Source organism: Chiloscyllium plagiosum, unplaced genomic scaffold (assembly GCF_037043375.1).
Source record: "Chiloscyllium plagiosum isolate Xiang-an unplaced genomic scaffold, Cpla_swu_hap1 HiC_scaffold_10, whole genome shotgun sequence".
NCBI lineage: Eukaryota > Metazoa > Chordata > Chondrichthyes > Orectolobiformes > Hemiscylliidae > Chiloscyllium > Chiloscyllium plagiosum.
Window position 1 is genome coordinate 60,048,681 of NW_028270148.1, and position 22,405 is coordinate 60,071,085.

General features: G+C 39.6%; 1 protein-coding gene across 3 annotated transcripts in view; it reads right to left on the reverse strand.

The window, feature by feature from the left end:
• Positions 1-22,258, reverse strand: part of asb3 (ankyrin repeat and SOCS box containing 3) — a 77,234-nt gene extending 54,976 nt beyond the window's left edge. Inside the window, exons 1-6 of one of the 3 annotated variants that reach the window (XM_087991382.1) lie at positions 21,900-22,258; positions 13,754-13,869; positions 12,592-12,788; positions 8,074-8,232; positions 6,791-6,903; positions 2,151-2,286 (exon numbers count right to left, since the gene is read on the reverse strand). In XM_087991382.1, the coding sequence (XP_087847508.1) occupies positions 2,151-2,286; positions 6,791-6,903; positions 8,074-8,232; positions 12,592-12,787 (604 nt within the window). In that variant the 5' untranslated portion in view covers position 12,788; positions 13,754-13,869; positions 21,900-22,258. Of the gene's footprint in view, positions 1-2,150; positions 2,287-6,790; positions 6,904-8,073; positions 8,233-12,591; positions 12,789-13,348; positions 13,366-13,753; positions 13,870-21,899 lie in introns of those variants that run through there. The other 2 variants (XM_087991381.1, XM_087991384.1) reach the window with 2 other exon arrangements.
• Between the last annotated feature and the right edge of the window lie 147 nt (positions 22,259-22,405).

A 22,405-nucleotide genomic window follows, 5' to 3' on the forward strand; every position in this document is an offset into this window, starting at 1 on the left:
TCAGGCATGACTTTACTTTGACAAAGCCATGCTGGCTCAGCCGTATTGTATTCTGCACTTCCAAGTACTCTACAAACTCATCCTTAATATTGACTGTAAAATCTTACCATGTCGAAGGTGAGGTTAACTGACCTTTAGTTTCCAGTCTTCTGTCTACCTCCCTTCTTAAATTTTCCAGTGCTCTGGGATCATCCCGGACTCTGGTCATTCCTGAAAAGATCACCACCAATTCCTCTACAGTCGCCTTGGCTATCTCCTTCAGGAATCTAGGCCGTAGGCCATCTGGGATCTAGGCCATCTGGGATCTGGGCGATTTATCCACCTACAGATCGTTCAGCTTCTCCAGCATTAGGGATGGGCACTTCAGTCACCTCTGCCCTCTGACTCCCTTGAAGTTCTGGTATGCTACTGGTGTCTTACACCATGAAGATTGACACAAATTACCTATTCAGTTTTCTGTCATTTCTTTATTCTCAATTACTACTTCTCCAGCCTCATTTTCCAGCAGTCCAATTCTACTCTTGCCTCTCTCTTACCTTTCATATATCTGTAAAAACTCTTGCAATCTTCTTTTATGTTACTAGTGAGCTTACCCTCATATTTCATCATCTCCCACCTTCTTGCTTTTTCAGTTGTCCTCTGCTGCTTTTTAAAAGACTTCCCAATCCTCTGGCTTCCCATTAATCTTCATCACATTAAATATATTTTCTTTTGCTTTTATCCTGTCCCTGAATTCCCTTGTCAGTCCATGAGTATCTTCATTGCTGATTCTTCAATTATGCTGTAATAGATAGTGGTGTACCTCAACAGTGTTTGACTAAACTTTATTTGGAAAGGCTGGACAAAGCAAGCAAAAATAGGATCAAAGAATAGGAAAACTCCACCTACATTCCACTTGGGGATGATAATTTGTTATCAACTTTAAAGCATGCTCCTGTGTGAAATTGCAGGACTACATAATTTCATTATGAGGACATCATCCAGAGTAACATCCAATCATTATTAATCATTCTTTAAAAAGTGTGCAAACACGTTTGTGAAATGACAAAGTATTTCTATTTGGTAACACAGTAAGCTTGCAATTAATGGAATCCAGACATTTTTGTATTCTATTCAAGAAATCTGGAATTTTTCATCAGAAGGTCCAAGAAGTATAATTGACATCAGCAGATAGAAGTCAGGCTGATAGGAAGAGGGTTATATGGAAAGTGCAGAAACAATTTGCTCATTCCTCATCACAACAATCAAAGCTACTGTTAATGAATGCCAGAGTTGTGGATAAAGAATACAAATCACTTGTAGAACAGATCACATTACAATGTGACATATGTATTAAATATTGAAGGTATGAGACAGAGGGCAGAATATTCATCAATTACATTTTGTAAATATCGATGCTGACAATCAAGGATAGATGAACTGTAATGGTCAAAGACTATTAATTTTCTTATTCAACCAAAAGGATAAAGTACTAAAAAGTGATTACTTTTCCATTTTGCCAAGTGTTAGCATCATGCAATGCCAGATAAAATTTTATGTTTTGAAGCAGAACATGTTCTCTTCTCCACTCAATACCATACTTTAATTAATATCTTGGAAAAAAAATCACTGGAGTGTATTCTTCGGATGCCCTTATGTTCTCTCTGACTGAAATAGTATATTCATATCTATTACAAACTTAGTGGACTTATAGTTACTTTGTTCAAACACATTTTATAAAATAAAAATTGCTTGTATTTAGACAATGTAGTAGCTTTTCAAGAAGAAATTTCTCAATCAAGTAATGAATTATTATTGGAAACCAGACACTGTTATGTCAGCAAATAAATAGTCATAGTACTCCAAAAGTACATTGGAACAGTCACTGGATTCATTGGAGGTTCTTAGACTAGCAGAGAACATTTACACTTCAGAAATACTGCCTATATGCAAATATTGTTCAAACGCCTGAAACAGCATGCTAGTTAATTTGAAAGGATTTGAGTCACTTTAACTAGGAGTGGAATGATGCGCTTTGGAATACTGAAAAGCAACAATCTCATTTAAAGAAAACAACACATACAGCATTTGCAATATTAAGATTTTAAATTAGCCTATCCAAAATTGCCAGCTTACTGTATTAGATGAAAGTATTAAGACTGAACAATTACCATGTTGCAGAAGAACTCTTATACTTTGCAGTTTTCCATACTGAGCAGCAAGAAACAATGGTGTAATTCCATAATCGTCCCTGGCTTCTTTATCAGCACCTTTTTCAAGCAAGAGCTTCAGTATTTCTAAGTGTTCCTAAAAAACATTATAAGTTAAAGGCTGTAGACATGATTCTTCTGAAGTTAACTATGATTAGGACTTGTACAAATGCATGTGAAATCTAGTTTAACAGCTCAGCGTAATCATTCAGTTAAATTACCAAGCAGTTATAAGCTCATGTAACTAAAAAGGGATTACCATTTTTCACTCAATGACAGTTATCCCTTCACCTTAAATTCTTGTCAAAGAACTATTTTAGGATGATATCCGTCTCTGCCTAGACGTTAATTACACCTAAACTTCGATCACCCATCTTCCTCACATTAACCAGACAGGGCTGGCATTTACATGATCAACTTTCTAGCAGGATCACATCAGCAGAATGAACGAATTAACCTTTTCCCAAAAATTAAGCAAACAGTCAGATATCGTCACAAACAAAATGATTACCAACTTTAACATAACTGTTCACAGCATGTGAAACTTCAATATTAACAGACAAGGTTAAATGACAAATTTAATAATTACATGCGTGTGCATGTCCGCCTGCGCATGCATGTCAGGCCGAAACAGTGAGAGACTGTAAACATATTGAACTCGGATCTTCAGAATGCATTTGTTAAGGTCCAAAATCAAATTTTATTGCAGAAAGTAAAGGCTAATAGTATAAGTGGCAACAAATTAGCATGAATTAATGATTACCCAGCTGACAGAAACCAGACAGTACGCTCAATTGTGTTTTTATCTGATGAGCAGGATTTGATAAGTGGAGTCCTCCAGAGTTCTGTGCTGGAGCCTCAACTGTGCATAATTTACATCAATAACTTAGATGAAGAAAGTGAAGGAATGGTAACTAAATTTGCAGAAAACTGCAAAATAGATAGTAAAGTATGCTGTGAAGAAGAAACAAGGAAATTGCAGATAAGTAAGGATATGTAGACTGACTGGCAGAAAATCTGGCAGAAGGACCATGAAATGGGAAATGTGAAGATATACAATTTTGCTAGGAAGAATAACAAAGCAAAGCATTATTTAAATGGAGAATGACTGGAATTCCAAGGGAGGGAGGGATTTGGGCATTCTAGTACATAATATGTTAATATGCAGGTACAGTTTGTAATCCAAAAGGTCAACAGGATCCTCTCCAGAAATGAACCGAAAAGTATGGAAGTTATGCTTCAATTTTACAAGGTATAGTTGAAACCACATCTCAAACACTCTGTGTGGTTTTGATTTCCTAGTAAAGGAAGGGTGTAAATGCACTGGAGGCAGTTTAGAGGAGGTGTACATTGAATCAATGCCAGGAATGAGTGAATTGTCTCATGAGGATAGGATGAGCAGTTTGGGCTTATTTGCACTGGAGTTTAGAAGAGTGAGAGATGGTTTGATTAATATCTTGAATAGTCTTGATGTTCCACTTGGATGGAGTCCAGACTGGACGACACTACTGTAAAATTAGGCCTTTCAGCAACTTTTGAATCTCTGCCTCAGAAGGCGAGGGAAGTAGGGTCAATAAATAGTCTTACAACACAGGTGGGCACACAGCCCTAGAGATGTACAGCACGGAAACAGACCCTTCAGTCCAACTTACACATGGCTGATGAGATTTCCTAAATGAACCTAATCCTGTTTGCCAGCATTTGGCCCATGTTCCACTAAACTCTTCCTATTCAGACATCCATCCAGATGCCTTTTAAATGTAATTGCACCAGACTCCACCACTTCCTCTGGCAGCTCATTCCATGCACGTACTACCCTTTTAAAAATTTTCCCTCTCACCTTAAACCAATGCCCTCTAGTTTTGGACTCTCACACTTTGGGTAAAAGAACATGGCTCATCCTTTCCATTCCCCTAATGATTTTATAAACCTCTATAAGGTCCCCCCTCAGCCTCTGAATCTCCAGAAAAAATGCACCCTGTCTACTCAGCACCTCCCTATAGCTCAGACCTTCAAAGCCTGCCAAGATCCTTGTAAATCTTTTTTGAACCCTTTCAAGTTTCACAACATCCTTCCTATAGTGGGGTGACCAGAATTGCATGCAGTATTCCAATAGTGGTCTAACCAACGTCCTGCACATGCTGCAACACGACCTCTCAACTGCTACACTCAATGCATTGACTAATTAAGGCAAGCATACCAAATGCCTTCTTCACTATCCTGTCTACCTATGACTCCACTTTCAAGGAACTACAAACCTGCACTCCAAGATCTCTCTGTTCAGCAACACTCCCCAGGACATTATCATTAAGTGTATAAGTCCGGTCCTGACTTGCCTTTCCAAAATGCAGCACCTCACATTTATCAAAACTAAACTCCCATCTGCCACTCCTTTGCCTGTTGGTCCATCTGATCAAGATCGCATTGTACTCTGAGTTAGCCTTCTCTGCTGTCGAGTACACCTTCAGTTTTGGTGTCATCTGCAAATGTACTAACCATCCCTCCTATGTTTGCATCCAAATCATTTATATAAATGACAAAAAGCAGTGGATCAAGCACCAATTCTTGTAGAATGCTGCTGGTGACAGGTCTCCAGTCTGAAAAGCAACCGTCCACCACCACCCTCTAAATTTTACCATCGAGCCAGTTTTGTATCCAAATGGCTAGTTCTCCCTGTATTCCATGTGAACTAACCTTGCTAACTAGTCTATCATGCAGAACCTTGTCGAACGCCTCACTGTAGCCCACGGAGATCACATCCACCTCTCTGTCCTCATCAATCCTGTTTGCTTCTTCTTTAAACCAACTCAATCAAGTTAGTGAGACACAGTTTCCCACCCACAAAGCCATGTTTAACATCCTTAATCAATCCTCGTCTTTCCAAACATGTCAATCCTGTCCTTCAGAATTACCTCCAACAACTTACCAACGTCAGACTCACCATCCTATAATTCCCTAGTTTTTCCTTACCATCTTTCTTAAATAGTGGCACCACATTAGCCAACCTCCAGTCTTCCTACACCTCATCAGTGCCTATCAATGATACAAATATCTCAGCAAGGGACCCAGAAATCTATTCCCTAGCTTCACAGGATAGACATGAGCAGGTCTGGGTATTTATCCACCTGTATGCATTTTAAAATGCCCAGCTTCTCCTCCACTGTAATGTGGACAGTTTTCAAGATGTCACTATTTATTTCCCAAGTTCTCCAGCTTCCATATCTTTCTTCACAGTAAACACTGATGCAAAATACTTGCTTAGTATCGCTCCCACTTCCTGTGGTTCCACACATAGGTGGCCTTGCTGATCTTTGAGAGGCCCTATTCTCTCCTTAGTTACCATTTTATCCTTAATGTATTTGTAGAATCCTTTTGGATTCTTCTTAACCCTCCTTAACATGTCCCATGTCCCCTTTTTGCCCTCCTGATTTCCCTTTAATGTATACTTCTATTCCATTTATACTCTTCTAGCTAACGTATGCTTCTTTCTTTTCCTTGACCAAAATCTCAATTTCACTCATCATTCAGCATTCCTCACACCTACCAGACTTGCCCTTCACCCAAACAGGAACATACTGTCTCTGGACTCTATCTCATTTTTGAAGGCTTCCCATTTTCCAATTGCCCCTTTATCTGCAAACATTCCTCCTCCCCTCCTATCCACCATCAACTTTTGAAAGTTCTTGCCTAAAACTGTCAAAATGGTCCTTCCTCCAATTTAACTTTTAGATCTGGTCTATCCTTCTCCATTATTATTTAAAAACTAATAGGATTATGGTCACTGGCCCCAAAGTCACCCCCACTGACACCTCAGTCACCTGCCTTGCCTTATTTTCCAAGAGTAGGTACAAAACTTTACCTTCTCTAGTAGGTACATTCACAAACTGAAATCAGAAAGTTTTCTTGGGCACGCTTAAAAATTCCTCTCCACCTAAACCCTTAACACAATGGCAGTCCCAGTCTATGTTTGCAAAGTTAAAATCCCCAACCATAACCACCCTACTATTCTTACAGATAACTGAGATCTCCTTACAAATTTGTTTCTCAATTTCCCTCTGACTATTAGAGGATCTATAATACAATCCCAATAAGGTGATCATCCCTTTCTTATTTCTCAGTTCCACTCAAATAACTTCCCTGGACATATTCCCAGAAATACCCTCTGTAAGTACAGCCGTAATGTTATCCCTATTCAAAAACACCAAGCCTCCTCCTCTCTTGCCCTCTCTTTTTATTGCATATACCCTGGAACATTAAGCTGCCAACCCAGTCCATCCCTGAGCCACATCTCTATAATTGCTAAAATATCCAGTCCCATGTTACCAATCATGTCCTGAGTTCATTTGCCTTACCTGTTAGGCCTCTTGCAATGAAATAAATGCAGTTTAATTACAAGTCCTACCCTGTTCTCTGCTTTGTTCCTGCCTGCCCGACCAGTCTCAGACTGATCTCTTTCCTCACTATCTCCCTGGATCCCAACCTCCACCCCCCCTCAACACACCCCACCCACCCCACTGCCCACCCACCCCCCTTCCCACCCCACCACACCCAACCCCACCCACACCCTCCCCCATTAGAATCTATAATGAATGTAGCAGTACCTGATAAGCAGCCTGATGCAGAACACTCCATAAACACGCAGAATGGGGCCCATTAATTCTTCCTCCATGCTTTAAAAGAGTCTTTGAAACAGCAATGTCACCTTTCTCAATCGCTTCAAATAGGCCAAGTTGGGACAAAAACAAAATCAAACTTTTGCTTCAACATAATACAATATAAAAGCATTTAAGCTTGTAGCAATATGAATACATAGAAGATACACAGACTCATTTAAAGTCCTAGTTATATTGTACGAAAAATTAACCAGAAACTTAAATGATAACCAGTTGAGATATAATTCCAAGTAGAAACTGAAAATTTTATATCTAGAATCCACATGATTGCTGCTTTGGATTTTGTGGGCTGATTCTTTTATAGCTGCAAGTAATTTTATTTCCAGAATTCGGAGATACTTTCCTGTTTTAATTATTACACCGAGATCACCTTCCCTCAATCTGGTTCAAGTATGTACACCATTAGTGCATTTTTGTTGCTAATTGATTGCACAGGGCAACATATTAATTCCCAGAATGTGTTGAAAGTGTGTTTGATAGTTATCTAATGATCAATGATGTCCCTGTGGAAGAAAGATGTGCCTTTTTTATGAAATCCCATGCACAACTGGGATCCTTAACCTTGGCTGTACAGTAATCAGGATCTCTGGACTAAGGTAAGCTGTGATGTGTCCTTACTGAGAGAAACTGTTTCTACTCTTACGTAAATTTATCAGTAGCTTAGATACTGATACTATGTTGCTCTGACAGAACAGAAAAATTGACTAGAGACAAGCGTGCAAACAGCTGGAATTCATCTTTAGAGAACTGTATTCAGTTATGTACAAGTGTCACTGTACTGAAGAGAGTAAGAGAGTAGTAGGGTAAGGATGAACTAGGAATGGATGAGACTAAGAAGAATGGCAGATTAAAAAAAGAAAGCAACCTCAAAGTGTATCTGTGGACATCATCAGGGTATCATTTATCAAAGTACTGACAACCAACAGCTCCCTTCTAAGCCTACCCAAGTATTCCCAGCCTACCACCCAGTCATTTGGCTATTCACAAATGGAGCTTTACTGACCCCATGGCAAGACTTGTATTATCTCAAACAAAAAAACATCAAGCTCTGGTTTCTCTCCCTGTGATGGAAACAACTAACAATTTAAACTACTTGCCTTGCAGAAATTTTTAAACCCTGCAACTGCAAAAGTAAGCCTCAATAATTAAAGACACTTCAAATTTCTTATGTGAAGATTATGAACCAAATATTCACGATTTTAGAACCTTACCTAGAAAAAGTGGTGTTACGTTTTCATTTGTGATGGCATTCGGATTTGCCCCAGCCTTTAGCAGAATCTGAACAATTTTTAAATGGCCACATTTTGCAGCAAGATGTAGAGCTGTTTCACCTTCAAAAGTCTTTAAATCTATGTACTGAGCAGAAGAAGCTAGAGGAATACACACAAAAATTAGCAATTCTTATCCAAATGAAGATAATTTCTTCAAATGCTTACATAATATACTCCAGTATCTCAGGCTCTATTGCCCTCTCCTTTATTCTTATAATTTTGTGTTTTTCATTCACTGTTCCTCTGCTTCTTGCTGTCCCATACTGTCCAATTTCACATCTCAGCAAACCAGAAGAACTCATGCAGTTGAGTACACAGATGACACACAGTAGAAAAAGGTCAAGAGCCATTTACACTGGACTGACATAGAAACAAACAGGCAAGATAAGCCAATCGTTCTGAAGGAATTTCAGAAATGGAAAAAGGAGAATAGGGTGGGAGGCATTCCGGACCTATTTAAATTTATCTTCCCCTGAACATGACAATAGGTAGCAAAACCTCACCACTGACTCTGATGTATTGCAATCTGAGTAGATTACTGCTCTTGAAAGTCATTGTTAAATGTTTATTACCAAGTTTTTTTTAAAAATACTTCCTTCCCTTTATACCTGTCCAGTTGACTGCTACTTTGGTGGGGCATATGTCTGAAGGCAACATATGTTTCAGTTTTAGCATCTCTGAGCAGACCTCTGTCATTCCAAGTGATGTCCAAGATCTTACAGAGATAACCCTGGTGGGAGATGTCCAAATTACATGATACCTTTGATGTTCTTTTCAATGTCTTTCTGACAGTCATTAAAGTTGGTACGACAATAGACATGTGGATTCAGCTTCGTGGCCATGTTGATCATTTTGTGAGCTCACACCATGATTGCTATAAGCTCAATTATGCCTTGCCCGTTTTTGTATGGATGTTAAGTAAGCAGACAAGGTTTCAAGCAGTCCAGCTTTGCAATATGACCGAGACAAATACAGTGTCAAGCTGTCCTGATCCATCCAGACTTATTGCCAACATTCATTAACCACCAACCTAATTCCCTATCATCCCATCATATCTTTTGGTTCCTCGACTTACCAATACTAATCACTGTCAGATTGCAGTGCAAGAATCAAACAACAGATGAGATAGCTAAAACATCATCTTGGATTATTATGCTAAATTCAATATATATAAACCCCAAACTGGTTCACAGCTGTGCATAAAAATGGATATTGAGTCAATAAGGTTAAGTTTAGAAGAGGTTATAGAATTGAGCAATTACGAAATTTTGAAATAAAGAATATGTTTCAAGATGACTGAAAGCACGACCAGTTAATTGTCTGGTTTGAAAGGAAGAGACAGGGGAAGAGGTGAAATGCACAGAAGGCTGCAGCCAGAGGAATAAAGCCTTTAGGAGTAGGGAAGGATGAAATTGCATAGTGTGTGAAAAGGCCACAATGATGGAGAAATTTGCAAACAAGAATTTTAAATGTTATTGTTGAGCACATTGAGAATGTAGGTCAGCAAAAATTGGAATAGACCACACTTAATCAAGTTAGAGAACAGTACGACTCTGGTGAAATGTAAGGATAAGGGATAACATTACAGCTGTATTTAGGGAAGATATCCTGGGAATACGTCCAGGGACATTATTTGGTGGAAATGAGAAATAAGAAAGGGATGATCACCTTTTTGGGATTGTATTATAGATTCCATCCCCCAACCCCCCAAAATAGTCAGTTGTAAATTGAGAAACAAATTTGTAAGGAGATCTCAATTATCTGTAAAAATAACAAGGCTGTTATGGTAGGGGATTTTTAACTTTCCAACCATAGACTGGGACTGCCATAGCGTTAAGGACTTGAATGAAGAGGAATTTGTGAAGTGTGTACAAGAAAACTTTCTGATTTAGTATGTGGATACATCTACTGGAGAAGGTGCAAAACTTGACGTACTCTTGAGAAATAAGGCAAGGCAAGTGACTGAGGTGTCAGTGGGGGAGCACTTTGAGACCAGTGACTATAATTCTATTAATTTTAAAATAGTGATGGAAAAGGATAGACCAAATTTACAAGTTAAAGTTCTCCAGCATCCACGGTCCTCACTTCCTACTACCGGAAGGTCAATTCTGACAATTTTAGACAAGAACTTTCAAAGGTTGACTGGGGGCAGATGTTCGCAAGTAATGGGACGTCTGGAAAATGGGAAGCCTTCAGAAATGCGATAACGAGAGTCCAGAGACAGCATATTCCTGTTGGGGTTAAGGGTAAGGCTCGTAGGTGTAGGGAACACTGGATGATGAGAAAAATTGAAGTTTTGGTCAAGAATAAGAAAGAAGCAGATATCAGCTATAGACAGCAGAAATTGAGTGATTCCTTTGAAGGTTATCAAGGTAGTAGGAGTATACTTAAAAAGGAAATTAGGAGGGCAAAAGGGGCACATGAGATAACTTTGGCAAATAATGTTAAGGAGAATCCAAAGAGATTCTACAAATACATTAAGGATAAAAGGATAACTGGGGAAGAACAGGACACCTTAAAGATGAACAAAGCTACCCATGTATGGAACCACAGGAAATAGGGGAGATACTAAACAAGTATTTTGCATCAGTGTTTACTGTGAAGATGGAAGCCAGAGAATTTGGGGAAATAAACAGCGACATCTTGAAAAGTGCCCATATTACAGGAGGAGATGCTGGACATTTTAAAACACATAAAAGTGGATAAATCCCCCCCGGACCTGATCAGGTGTATCCTAGAACACTGTGGGGAGCTAGGGAAGAGATTGCTGGGTCACTTGCTGAGATATTTATATCATTGATAGCCACAAATGAGGTGTAGAAAGACTGGAGGCAGGCTAATATTTAAGAAGGGTGGCAATGATTAGCCTGGGAACTACATAGAAACTTCGATTAGCTGGCATTCGATTATCTGAATTTTGGATTACCCGGCAAGAGTGCAAGGTCCCGATGCGCAGCTAAACTACGTTATCTGGTATTTGAATATCCAGAATTTGATTAATCGAACAAAGTACTCCCTGCCTGTGTCCTTCGGAATATAGAGGTTCCTCTGTATTGACTGGTGAGCCCGACAACAATGGTGGGCAATTGGTTAGAGGGAATCCTGAGGGGCAGGATTTACATGTATATGGAAAGACAAGGACTGATTTGGGATAGTCAACAGGGCTTTGTGCATGGGAAATCATGTTTCACTGACTTAATTGAATTTTTTGAAGTAGTAACACAGAGTAATGATGAGGGCAGAGCAGTGGATATGATCTATATAGACTTCAGCAAGGCGTTTGACAAGGTTCCATATGGTAGACTAGTTGGCAAAGATAGAGGGAGAACTACCCTTTTGGATACAGAACTGACTTGAAGGTAGAAGACAGAAAGTCTTTTCAGACTGGAGGCCTGCGACCAGTAGTGTGCCACAAGGATCAGTGCTGGGTCCACTGCTTTTCATCATTTACATAAATGAGTTGAATGTCAACATAGGAGGTGTAGTTGATAAATTTGCAATTGCACTAAAATTGGAGCTGTAGTGGACAGCAAAGAAGATTACCTTAGAGTACAACGGGATCTTGATCAGATGGACCAAGGAGTGATAGATGGGAGTTTAATTTAGATCAGAGCAGGACTTATACACTCAATGGTAAGGTCTTGGGGAGTGTTACTGAACAAAGAGACCTAGGAGTGCAGGTTCAAAGTTCCTTCAAAATGGAGTCGCAGATATACAGGAGAGTGAAGACGGTGTTTGGTATGCTTGCATTTATTAGTCAGTGCATTTAGTACAGGAGATGGGAGGTCATGTTGCAGCTGTACAGGTCATTGGTTAGGCCACTACTGAAATACTGCACGCAATTCTGACCTCCCTGCTACAGGAAGGATGTTGTGAAACTTGAAAGGGTTCAGAAAAGATTTACATGGATGTGGCCAGGGTTGGAGAGTTAGACCTATAGGGAGAGGCTGAATAGGCCTGGGCTATTTTTCCTGGAGCATCAGGGACTGAAAGGTTTATAAAATCATGAATGGCATGGATAGGGTAAATAAACAAGGTCTTTTCCCCGGGATGGGGGAGTATAAAAGCAGACAACATAGGTTTAGGGTGAGAGGGAATAGATATAAAAGGGACCTAAGGAGCAACTTCTTCACGCAGAGAATGGTGCGTGTATGGAATGAGCTGCCAGAGGAAGTGGTGGAGGCTGATACAATTACAACATTTATTAGGCATCTGGATGGGTATGTGAATGGGAAGGGTTGAGAGGATTTGGGTCAGGTGCTGGCAAATGGAACTAGATGTATTTAGCATACCTGGTCGGCATGGACGATTTGGGCAGAAGGGTCTATTTCCATGCTGTATATTTCTATGACTCTATGGTTGTAAAAGATATCAAAGCAATATTCAACTTATAACAACAGTTGTTTCGGTGACAGGAACAAGTCTTTTTCAACAATAACAGTAAGGTAACTGCAGTACCTGCATGAATTAAGAGTCTCAAACATCTCAAAGATTTGTGAGTTGCAGCTTCATGGATTGGGCACCAACCACGGTTGTCTGCAATGTCAAGGCTATGACCTTTTTGAATCAAGGTTTTCAAAAGTTCTACATTTCCTTTTCTTGCAGCAAATCCAGCAGCTGAACAAGTATTAGAGTATGCCTCACTGAAGTCCATCCTGCGGGGTTGAATTATTAAAGCAAGAACATTAAATTGAGTTTAAAAAATGTTAAGTATCATCTCACATCTGCACATTCTATCATTAAAGTTGGTGCCTAAATATTCAACAATGGTTGCAATTTGAGTAATAAACTGAAATGAAACAAAACGCGTTCATAAATTCAAAGGTCTCATGCGTAATTATTAGAAAATGTGTTCAATACCTTATTGCAAATTGAACATACATAAAGTGCCTCCACAGGATTAGAGGCTGAGTAATATCTCTGTAGAAAACCAAACTGCCATGACTATCTAATATTGAAGCTAAACATTATTTCCCCAATGTAGGTAAAATGTAAGTGTGAGAAAACAAGGAGATGAAATAAGCAGGTAAATTGAGGTAGCCAGGATTCTCTGTATATTGCTCAAACAGATGCGTGATTAGACAAATGAATCATATAAGTATCAATAACAGTTGGTAATTATATTCCAGAACTAATTTTCACCCACTCGCAATCAAAAGTATTAGTTAACATTACTAAAATAAAACTCTCCAAAAAGTCTCTGCTGATTACTGACCTGTATTGGAAACTGGTAAAAACAAACCATCAGAAGAGAATAAAGGCCCGGTTGATATACGAACTACAAACTGATGCACAAGAATTGATGGCGCCATTGCTAAGAACTCTGCCTTACTAAACAAATCCCAATTTCAAGCAAGATTCCTCTGAACTTCATAGCATTAAAGTTTCTTCTGTCCAGAGACACTAAAGATTAATATAAAGAAAAGCTATTTATTTCCATTATCCTCACTTATTATAGCCGTGTTATAATTCTCTGCGTTTAAATATTTATTTTGTTTTCTTTCAAACAGATGCAATTACCTGTCTAAACCACTGTCTGTGGGAAATCATACCATGGACTCCCCCACCCCGGGGAAAAGACCTTGTTTATTTACCCTATCCATGCGTGATGGTACCTTACCTATAATGGATGTGTTCTGTCCTATTTCTCTTGCAGAGGGGTGTTGTCACAATGGTGTCAAAATGTCTCCCTCAGACAGGCAGTTGGTAAGCAGTTGAGTTCTCCTGAATGATTTTCTTGAAATAAGACAAAAAGAATCTTGAATGGGTAGGGTGAGGGCTCACACAAGGCCAGAAAGGCTTTTAGTTTTGCTTACAGTTAGTTCCTGCCGGCTGCTTGAGTTCTCTGTTGCTAACGTGAAGTCTTAGACTAAGACACTTTCTCTTAAAAATCAAACGGGAGTAATTATTTCTTTTTCTTCTCGACTGGAAACATGAGAATCATAACTGTTTTGCTGAAGTGCATTTTTGCCATGGGTGTGTTTTTGGAATGCTGTCTAAATGGGAATAGTTGATGATTAGTGGTTAAATAATATTATCTTATTAAGTATTTTAACAGAGTAAAGTTATGTCAATTCTTCTCTTAACTGTGTTGTAAGAATAAAGCATGTTTTGATTAAAGATTAGTGGTGGACAAATTTAATCAAATCTGGAACACAGATCTTACACTTGCATAATAATAAATATAAAAGTTAGGGTCGAGGCTATCTCCACAATATACTTTGGAGGGGTCTAATCTGGTCTGGTCCATAGCACGTTGCAACAACTCTCTGCTTCAACAAGTTCATAAGCTCCACTTTGAAGAAGAGAAATGCAACAATCTTTGAAATAGCCATTTTCTGACAAAAGTCAAACAAGCTTTCAATCACAAAGAAGAACTCAAAATTAAGTCTCCTGCATAAAACAGTCATCTGTCCACCTACAAAAGCAAAAGAGCCAACAGCTGATGGTTCTCTTTGAAGACTGGAATAATAATGACATTACGAAAACCAAAGAGTTAGCATATCCACTTACATGGCCAACATGCATGAAGCCAGGAAGGGATATTGTATGGGAATTTATGGAAAGGAGATCAGGAGAAAAGACAACAGGTCTATGGAATGAACCCAGTTTAAAAAGTACAGAGAGGAAGATGGAAGCAAAACTAGAAATAAAAACGGTTTACAGCAGTGAAGCAAGCAGAGCAGGCACCTTTTGGTGACAAAAAGCTCTGTGAGCTCCTTGAGCTTCTCATTAGAGGTGAAAATTGAGGTGTAACGATTAAGTTATTTTTCAATAATTAATCATGTTGACTTGATCAAATAAACAAAAATTAAATTTGGATTTGTTTAATTGCAAACAGTTTATTTCAGGAAGCAATCCAAATGGCTAGATCAAAAGTAAAGTTTAATGTTTTATTGCTTGTTTATAATTGAAGCTAATATAAACTTAAATTAACACTTGAGAATGCTTTGACATGAGAAGCTTTGATTCAAGAACACAGCTATGTGTTAAAATACTTAAGTTTTGTAATTTACCACATGTATCACATGTATGCATGTGAGCTTACGTACAGATGTATCAATTTGACCTTTGGGTTGAGTTAACTCACTCAAAAGGTGACATCATATTCTCTAGGCCAGAAGTCTTTTTTGAATGTAAGTACAACCCAGCATCTCATTCAAAGAAAACACAGAATACAGATATTTTTTAATGCTATATAAATGTTAAAGAAAGCATACACAATTCTTCATTTTGTCCTTGACTTGCCAAGTTTCTGTATGACAAACTGTGACTATACGTTATCTGCCAGTACCTTCAAATCAGGATTGTAGTTTGAAAGTCCAGTCAAACAATTCACCAAATGGTTATCTGTGAGGCAAGTATGATATTTGGACTGAATTATCTCCATTCGGAAGAATGTCACCTTAGGAGGTATGTGGAATCAAAGTAAACTTTCATTTTGAAAGCAAAGCAAGATAGAAGTGGGTAGTTTTCTCTGTGAGTCCCCAGAAATCACTGTACCTTGATTGAACTTTCAGCTCAACATCATTTTCCACAGTATCTGCAATATCAACTCCACTGCTTTAAAAACAAATAGCTGATGGAACCGGTAACAAACCCACCATGTCTACTTGGAGGGATGGATTTGAGACAAATATGACAATTTGTTCATCACATCTAATTCCTGAAATCACCTGTTGAATTTCTGTTAATATCCTTGGGTTGTTTTTTAGGACAAATAATTTTCCTTTTATTCCAGTATTTTCTCCAGACTCAAGGACTACAGTCCCAATTTCAATTTGAACGCTTTCACAGCACTATTATGTGACAAGTTTCTTTCCTTTCAGAGGTTTACAGTTCAGCTCATTCAGCTTTGAGACTATGTCTCTAAGGAGTCTAGAATCAAGCACATTGTCTGACAGTTCACTGCACTAGCTTAAAGGAGCTGTGGGAAACGAGGGACAATGCTATAGAAAAAAAGCATATAAATGTGTTTAATGGAATGGAAAGGAGAAGCAATAGTGATTTACCAGTGCAGTGTCCAGAGGAGGAGAAGGCTACAAAAGAAAAAGACAAAGCTGCCAATGCACCAATGATGCCAGAATTACAGACAGCCAGACAGATCTCTTTGGAGTTGGATGCAATGGTGTTGCCAACAAGGTGTCAAGCATGTAAGCCAACACAGCAATCTGACAAAACTTGAGTAAAATCAGTCCTAAATATATCCCTGAAGGTGTCAGCACAGTAAGCAGGGTGGTGAAGGTGGCATACAGGATGCTTGCCTCAATTAGCTGGAGCGTAGAATACAGCAACAAAATGTCTTGTTACAACTTTACGAAACATTGGTTATGCCACAGATGAAATACTATATACAGTTCTGATTGCCACATGATTGGAAGGATGTGATTGCACTGGAAAGGGTGCAGAGGAGATCCACCAGGTTGTTGCCTAGGATGAAAAGTTTCAGTTACGAGGAAAGACTGGATAAGCTGGGTTTGCTCTCCTTGGAGCAGAGGAGACTGAGAGGCTGAGCTGACTGAGGGCATAGAAAATTACGAGATGTATAAACAGACTGCATCACAAGACTCTCTTCCCCATGGCAGATGTGTCTAATACCAGGGGGCATCAAAGTGAGGAGCAAGAGGTTTAGGGGAAATAAGGAATGTGCTGCCTGAGAAGACGGTGGAGGTAAAGATTCTCGCAACATTTAAGAAGCATCTGGAGGAGTACAAAAAATTATCAGGACTTAATAGGCTATGGACCAAATGCAGGTAAATGGGATTAATTCAGTCTGATGTTTGTTGGTCAGCATGGACACAGTGGATTGAAGCATATTTCTATGCTGGATGACTTTATAGCCCTGTGAAATTGCAACTTGGATTGGAGGAGAAGTGGAACACGAGCTTTAGCTGTAAATTTCCTCAAAGACTCCTGCAAGCATTCAAGCAGTGATGGGAATGGAAGTTTTTGATAGGATAAGACAGCAAAGTTCTGAATGAGCTCAGGTTTATGGAAGGTGAAAGATGGGACAACGACCAGGACTCCACTGGAATAGTCTACAGGTAATACAGACATAGAACAGAGTTTTAACAGCTGATGAGCCAACACATATTTTCTAATCAACCTGTTTAAGAGATGTTTTTAACCAATCTGTGGAGCAAGTGGGACTTGAACCTGGGCCTCCTAGCTAACATTGCACACAGAGCTCCTATTAACCACTGATTAACCACAACAGCAACAGTGATTATAGTGTTTTCATCACATAAAAGTTTAGTTGGCTTTTCTAATCAACTTGCTCTGAGTTATTACTACACAACACTAGAGCAGATTGAACTTGAACTCGGACCTCCTGGCCCAGAGGTACGGGCATTACCACGGTGCCAAAAGGCCACCCTCAATGATGAGCTCTGGCAGGACGGAGACAGAAATGTTCGAGGTAAACATAGATGGTCTTAGCAATGAAGTACAGGTGCTGTCAAAAACTCATGACTGGACAAAATAGGACACCTGGTTTGCAAATGTTATTTTTCAGCCTTAAACAAGAGTGAGGTCAAGCACTCAAACAGAGTTTTGACAAGGATTGAAAATAGTCTTATATCTTCTTACATCTTGGCTGGAAAAGACTTGTCTTCAGTCAGAATTGGATCTCAGACAAGTAGCATGACAAGCCATAGACAGTGGAGAGGTTGAGAAATATAGCATATAGAGTTGGACATTGTTAATGTACTAAGCCACAGCACTTAGATGGAAAAAGGCATTGAACCAAGGAGAAATCATTAGAGGATTCCAGAGATGACAGAAAACAGCTAAGATCAATGGAAAAAATTTATTGGCAACATCCAAATAAATAAGGATAGTAGCCGGAAGGTGCGTGGGGCGGGCTGCCTTAGAGTGGTCAGAAGGTGGGAGGAACGGGGGTTTGCTGGGTCTGTATTGTCTGCACTTTTTTTTGTGTAACTGGATTGTCTCATATACAAATGTCATTGTTACTGTCTTTTATATGTGGAACTGGCATTTGAGGTTTGTCCTCATCTCCCTGTAAACTGGTTGAACAGTAGGGTTTGGGGCCTGGCTTTGCTGCTCCTCTCCCTTGTAAAATTGCTGTTGTATACAGCTGTACATGTTAACTGTTTTTTGTAAACTGTGTTTTGTAATTGTTTAATAAAAAAAAAAATAAGGATAGAATAGGTGGGCCATTCCATCCAGCTGAACAGTAATGGGTAGGTCCTGGAAAAAGATATAGTAGTCAACCTCAAAGACGGCATGTAGGGTGGAAAGGATGGGGAGGAACAGTTTCTTTCACTCAAGTAGAATACCATTTATTAAAGGAGGTTTGAAGGCACTCAGACTGACGTTACAAGAAAAAGTGGGCAACATTTGGCTAGAAGAAAGAGAAGTTGGAGAGGGACATTAGTTTGCAAAACCACAATGTCTAGCGTGGATCTGTTTAAAGAGTGGAATGATGACAGTATATTTCAAGAGGAGGGGAATAAGGTCTGAGGAAACGATTCACGTTATCAGATAACATAGGGATTATAGAATCCTACAGTGTGGAAAGAGGCCATTCAACCCACTGAGTCTGCACTAACCCTCTGAAGTGCATCCCGCCTAGACCTTTACCCTACACCCATAGCCCTACTTTTACCATGGCTTTCCTATTGACCCTGCATATTCCTGGACACTATGGAGCAATTTACCATGGCCAATGCACCTAACCTGTACATCTTTGGTCTGTGGGAGGAAACCCACCCGGATGCCGGGAGAACATGAAAACTCCACACAAACAGACAAAAGGTTGATACAAAAGGTTGGCTTTATCAACAGGGCTAGAATACAAATTAAACCATTCTTCAGTTATACTGAAGCCTGCTCAATTCAGAGCTGAACATTCAATTGTGGCTACCCAAACCCAAAGGATGGATTGGCCGTGCAAAGGCTACTGCACAAATTTCTCAAAATGATACCTAGGGCTATCACTAAAATAAAACAAAGAACTGTAGATGCTGAAAATTTGAAATGAAAAAAATTGCTGGAGAAAGTTAGCAGATCTGGCAGCAATTGTGAAGAGAAAGTAGAGTTAACGTTTTGATTCTGGTGACCCCTCTTCAGCACCATGACAAATCTGATTCTGCTGAACTGTCAATAAAAGGCAGTTAACAAAATTAAGACAGAATTCCAGAAAATTAAGACAGTAGAGGCATCATCTAACTTATTTGTTTGATATGGAGGTGCTGGTGTTGGACTGGGGTGTACAAAGTTGAAAATCACATAACACAAGGTTATAGTCCAACAGATTTATTTGGAAGCATTAGCTTTCGTAGTGCTGCTCTGGAAGCCAGTGCTTCCAAATAAGCTTGTTGGATTATATTCCTGAATTCCTGATGAAGGGCTTTTGCCCGAAACGTCGATTTTACTGCTCCTCGGATGCTGCCTGAACTGCTGTGCTCTTCCAGCACCACTAATCCAGAATCTGGTTTCCAAAATCTGCAGTCATTGTTTTTACATTGTTGGATTATAACCTGGTGTTGTGTGATTTTTAACTTTATTTGTTTGAAGTGATAAAAGGATTTCCCACAATGGGAAATTTAGAAGGAGGGAGCACTTTCCTAAATTAATGTAGTGAAAATATGGAACATTGTCTCTCTCCCCACCTACCTGCTAGACCACCCAACACCCTACATGCATCGCCAGCCTGGGCCTGACCAGACCTCCCCCAGCACCAGACCCGAAATGACCCCCTCTCCAACCACCAGACCTGGTATATTGATCCCCATCAATATACCAGACCTCCCCTCCCCAGTACTGACACCTGCCCTCCCTAACCTGATTTCTTCTATCCACATTGACCTAATCTAAGTACTTGGAGATAGCAAGGACTGCAGATGCTGGAATGTTGGAGTTGATAAAATGTGGAACTAGAAAATGCATAGCAAGTCAAGCATCAAAGAAGCAGAACAGTCAATATTTCAGGTCAGGATCTTTCAACTGAAAAGTCGACTCTCCTGCTCTTTTGATGCTGCTTGACCTTCTGTGCTTTTTCCAGCTCCACATCTTATCGACTCTAATCTAAATACTGCATCACTTACTTGGCCCCTTTGCCATCTGGAAGCTGAACTGCTTCCCACATGGCATTCTTCCCCAAACCTGACATCCTACTTACATGGCATTCTACCACCTAATCATTTAGCACTTACTTACCTTGAACCTACTGTTACAAAGCCGAAAGAGTGTATGGTCACTTTAAGATAGAAAGTGTTTTCTGAATTTTAAGTACAGCTACAGCTGCCAGTATAGAGAACAGCTAAGAGACTGGCTGTTCCAAAATAGATCCATGTGACAATTAAATGGCTGCTGTTTTGACAATTCAAATTTAAATTAATTGGTTAAATTATGCTGATGATACTAAAACACAATTGAGTTTCAAGTTATTGAATTCACAACATGATGACCAATGACAGGGTATGATGTTGCGCGGTATAAATTACGAGGGCACTTTGAAATTTGGTCAGAGCAACTGCCACAGAGTCGGACAGCAAATGCCATCCAAGAAAATAAACATCTTGCCCTCAAAGAAATCTCAGAAGGCACTATCAAAAGATACCTTTTCTTGTAAAAGCAATAATAAGTGAAAAGATGACCCAGGGAGAAGACAGTAGAATTGGAAGACTGGAAGAAAGACAGCATAAGAGACTGTATGGACTCTGAGTAATTAAGTTAATGTAATTTTAACCATTGCGTTATTGGAACAACATATTAATAGAATTGGGGTCAGCTAAGCAATAGTGGTTAATTGGGGGAAGAGTGCTCGGTTTGTTAATAGTTTTGGTTAGTGTTCACAGTTAGGATTAAATAAATAAATTGTTACTTTCTATTTATACAGTGGAAATCAAGGATCTTCTTTCATTCGCACATTTTTAACAGTAGAAAGTGAGGCGATCACCTCTGGGTATTTTAGTTTAATTAGCAGACGGGTTTGACTTCCATGTCATAATACTACCACTCTACCCATCTGGAAGCCTACAATCCCAGCAACCAAACATCACACTTACATTATGTACTTACCGTTTGACAGCAGTTGTCAAAGTGGCATTCATGATATTTAAATTTCAGAATTTGACAGCTGATTGCTGTGAGAAGTGGGCATAGTTTGCTTTCCCCACAGTTCAACAATACAAAACAAACCTATTAGAATACAGAGGTTCATTCTTTCATGACAAAAAAAATGGAATGGAAAATCTGGCCTGATGTTTCCACTTGTGGGTGAGTCCAGAATTAGAGAACAACGTATTAAAATACTGCTTGCCCTTTTGGGCAGAGATGAAGAGAAATATTTTCTCTCAAAGGGTTGTGAAACTTCAGAATTCTCTAGCTGGATGGAAGCATGGCCATGAAATATTTTTAAGGCAAATCCTTGTTTGGCAAGGGAATCAAAGGTTATCGGAGTTAGACGGAAATGTGCGAATTCAAAATGCAACAGATCCGCCGTGATCTTATTGAACCACAATGCAAGTTCGAGGGCCGAATAGTCTATTTTTGCATGTGTGTTCATACTCCCTAAAGATTGACCCTGAACCTGTGCTCCAGTATCCAAGAAGCCGTGTTGTTTGTTTCGAACAACTTCCTGATCCCATTGGAAAAAGCGCTATAGTTTGACACACTGAAAGGACGTACATAAGGAAAAGGTAGACAGACATAAAGCACGGTTACCATTCCGGGTTTAAACCAATTCTTGAACAGCCACACGATTACAATGAATAAAAACAGAAAATGCTGCAAATACTCACCAGGCCAGGCAGTATCGGAACAGCAGCTGCAGGACTACCAACCTGAAACTTTAATTCTCTTTTTCTCTCCGCAGATGATGCCAGACCGTTTGCGTGTTTCCTAAGTTTTCTGTAGAGTTTCCAGCATTCGTGATGTTTTGCTTTTGTGTCAACACTGACATGAACTTCACTTTAAACGATGGCAATGAACGAGCAGTCGATAGGTTTCCTCCAGATGCAACACCCCTCACAATCTGGCTCTGCTACGAAAGCACAGTTAAAGGAACGAATGGAAATAGAACCAGAAAATAAAGTCCATTGCCCAGAAATGCCTGAATGCTCCGTTACCAAGAATCATCATCACCTCGAGACTCAACTTCCTGTTGAGCCGAAACCTCGCCAGTGCATGTGCGCATGCCCGCTGGCTCGCGCACGTGGCTGGTAACGAATTCGTATGTCGAGCACTAGCCCTTCAGTGATAGGTGGAATCGGGGGCAGGGCGTGTGGGCTGCTGGGGACTGTAGTCC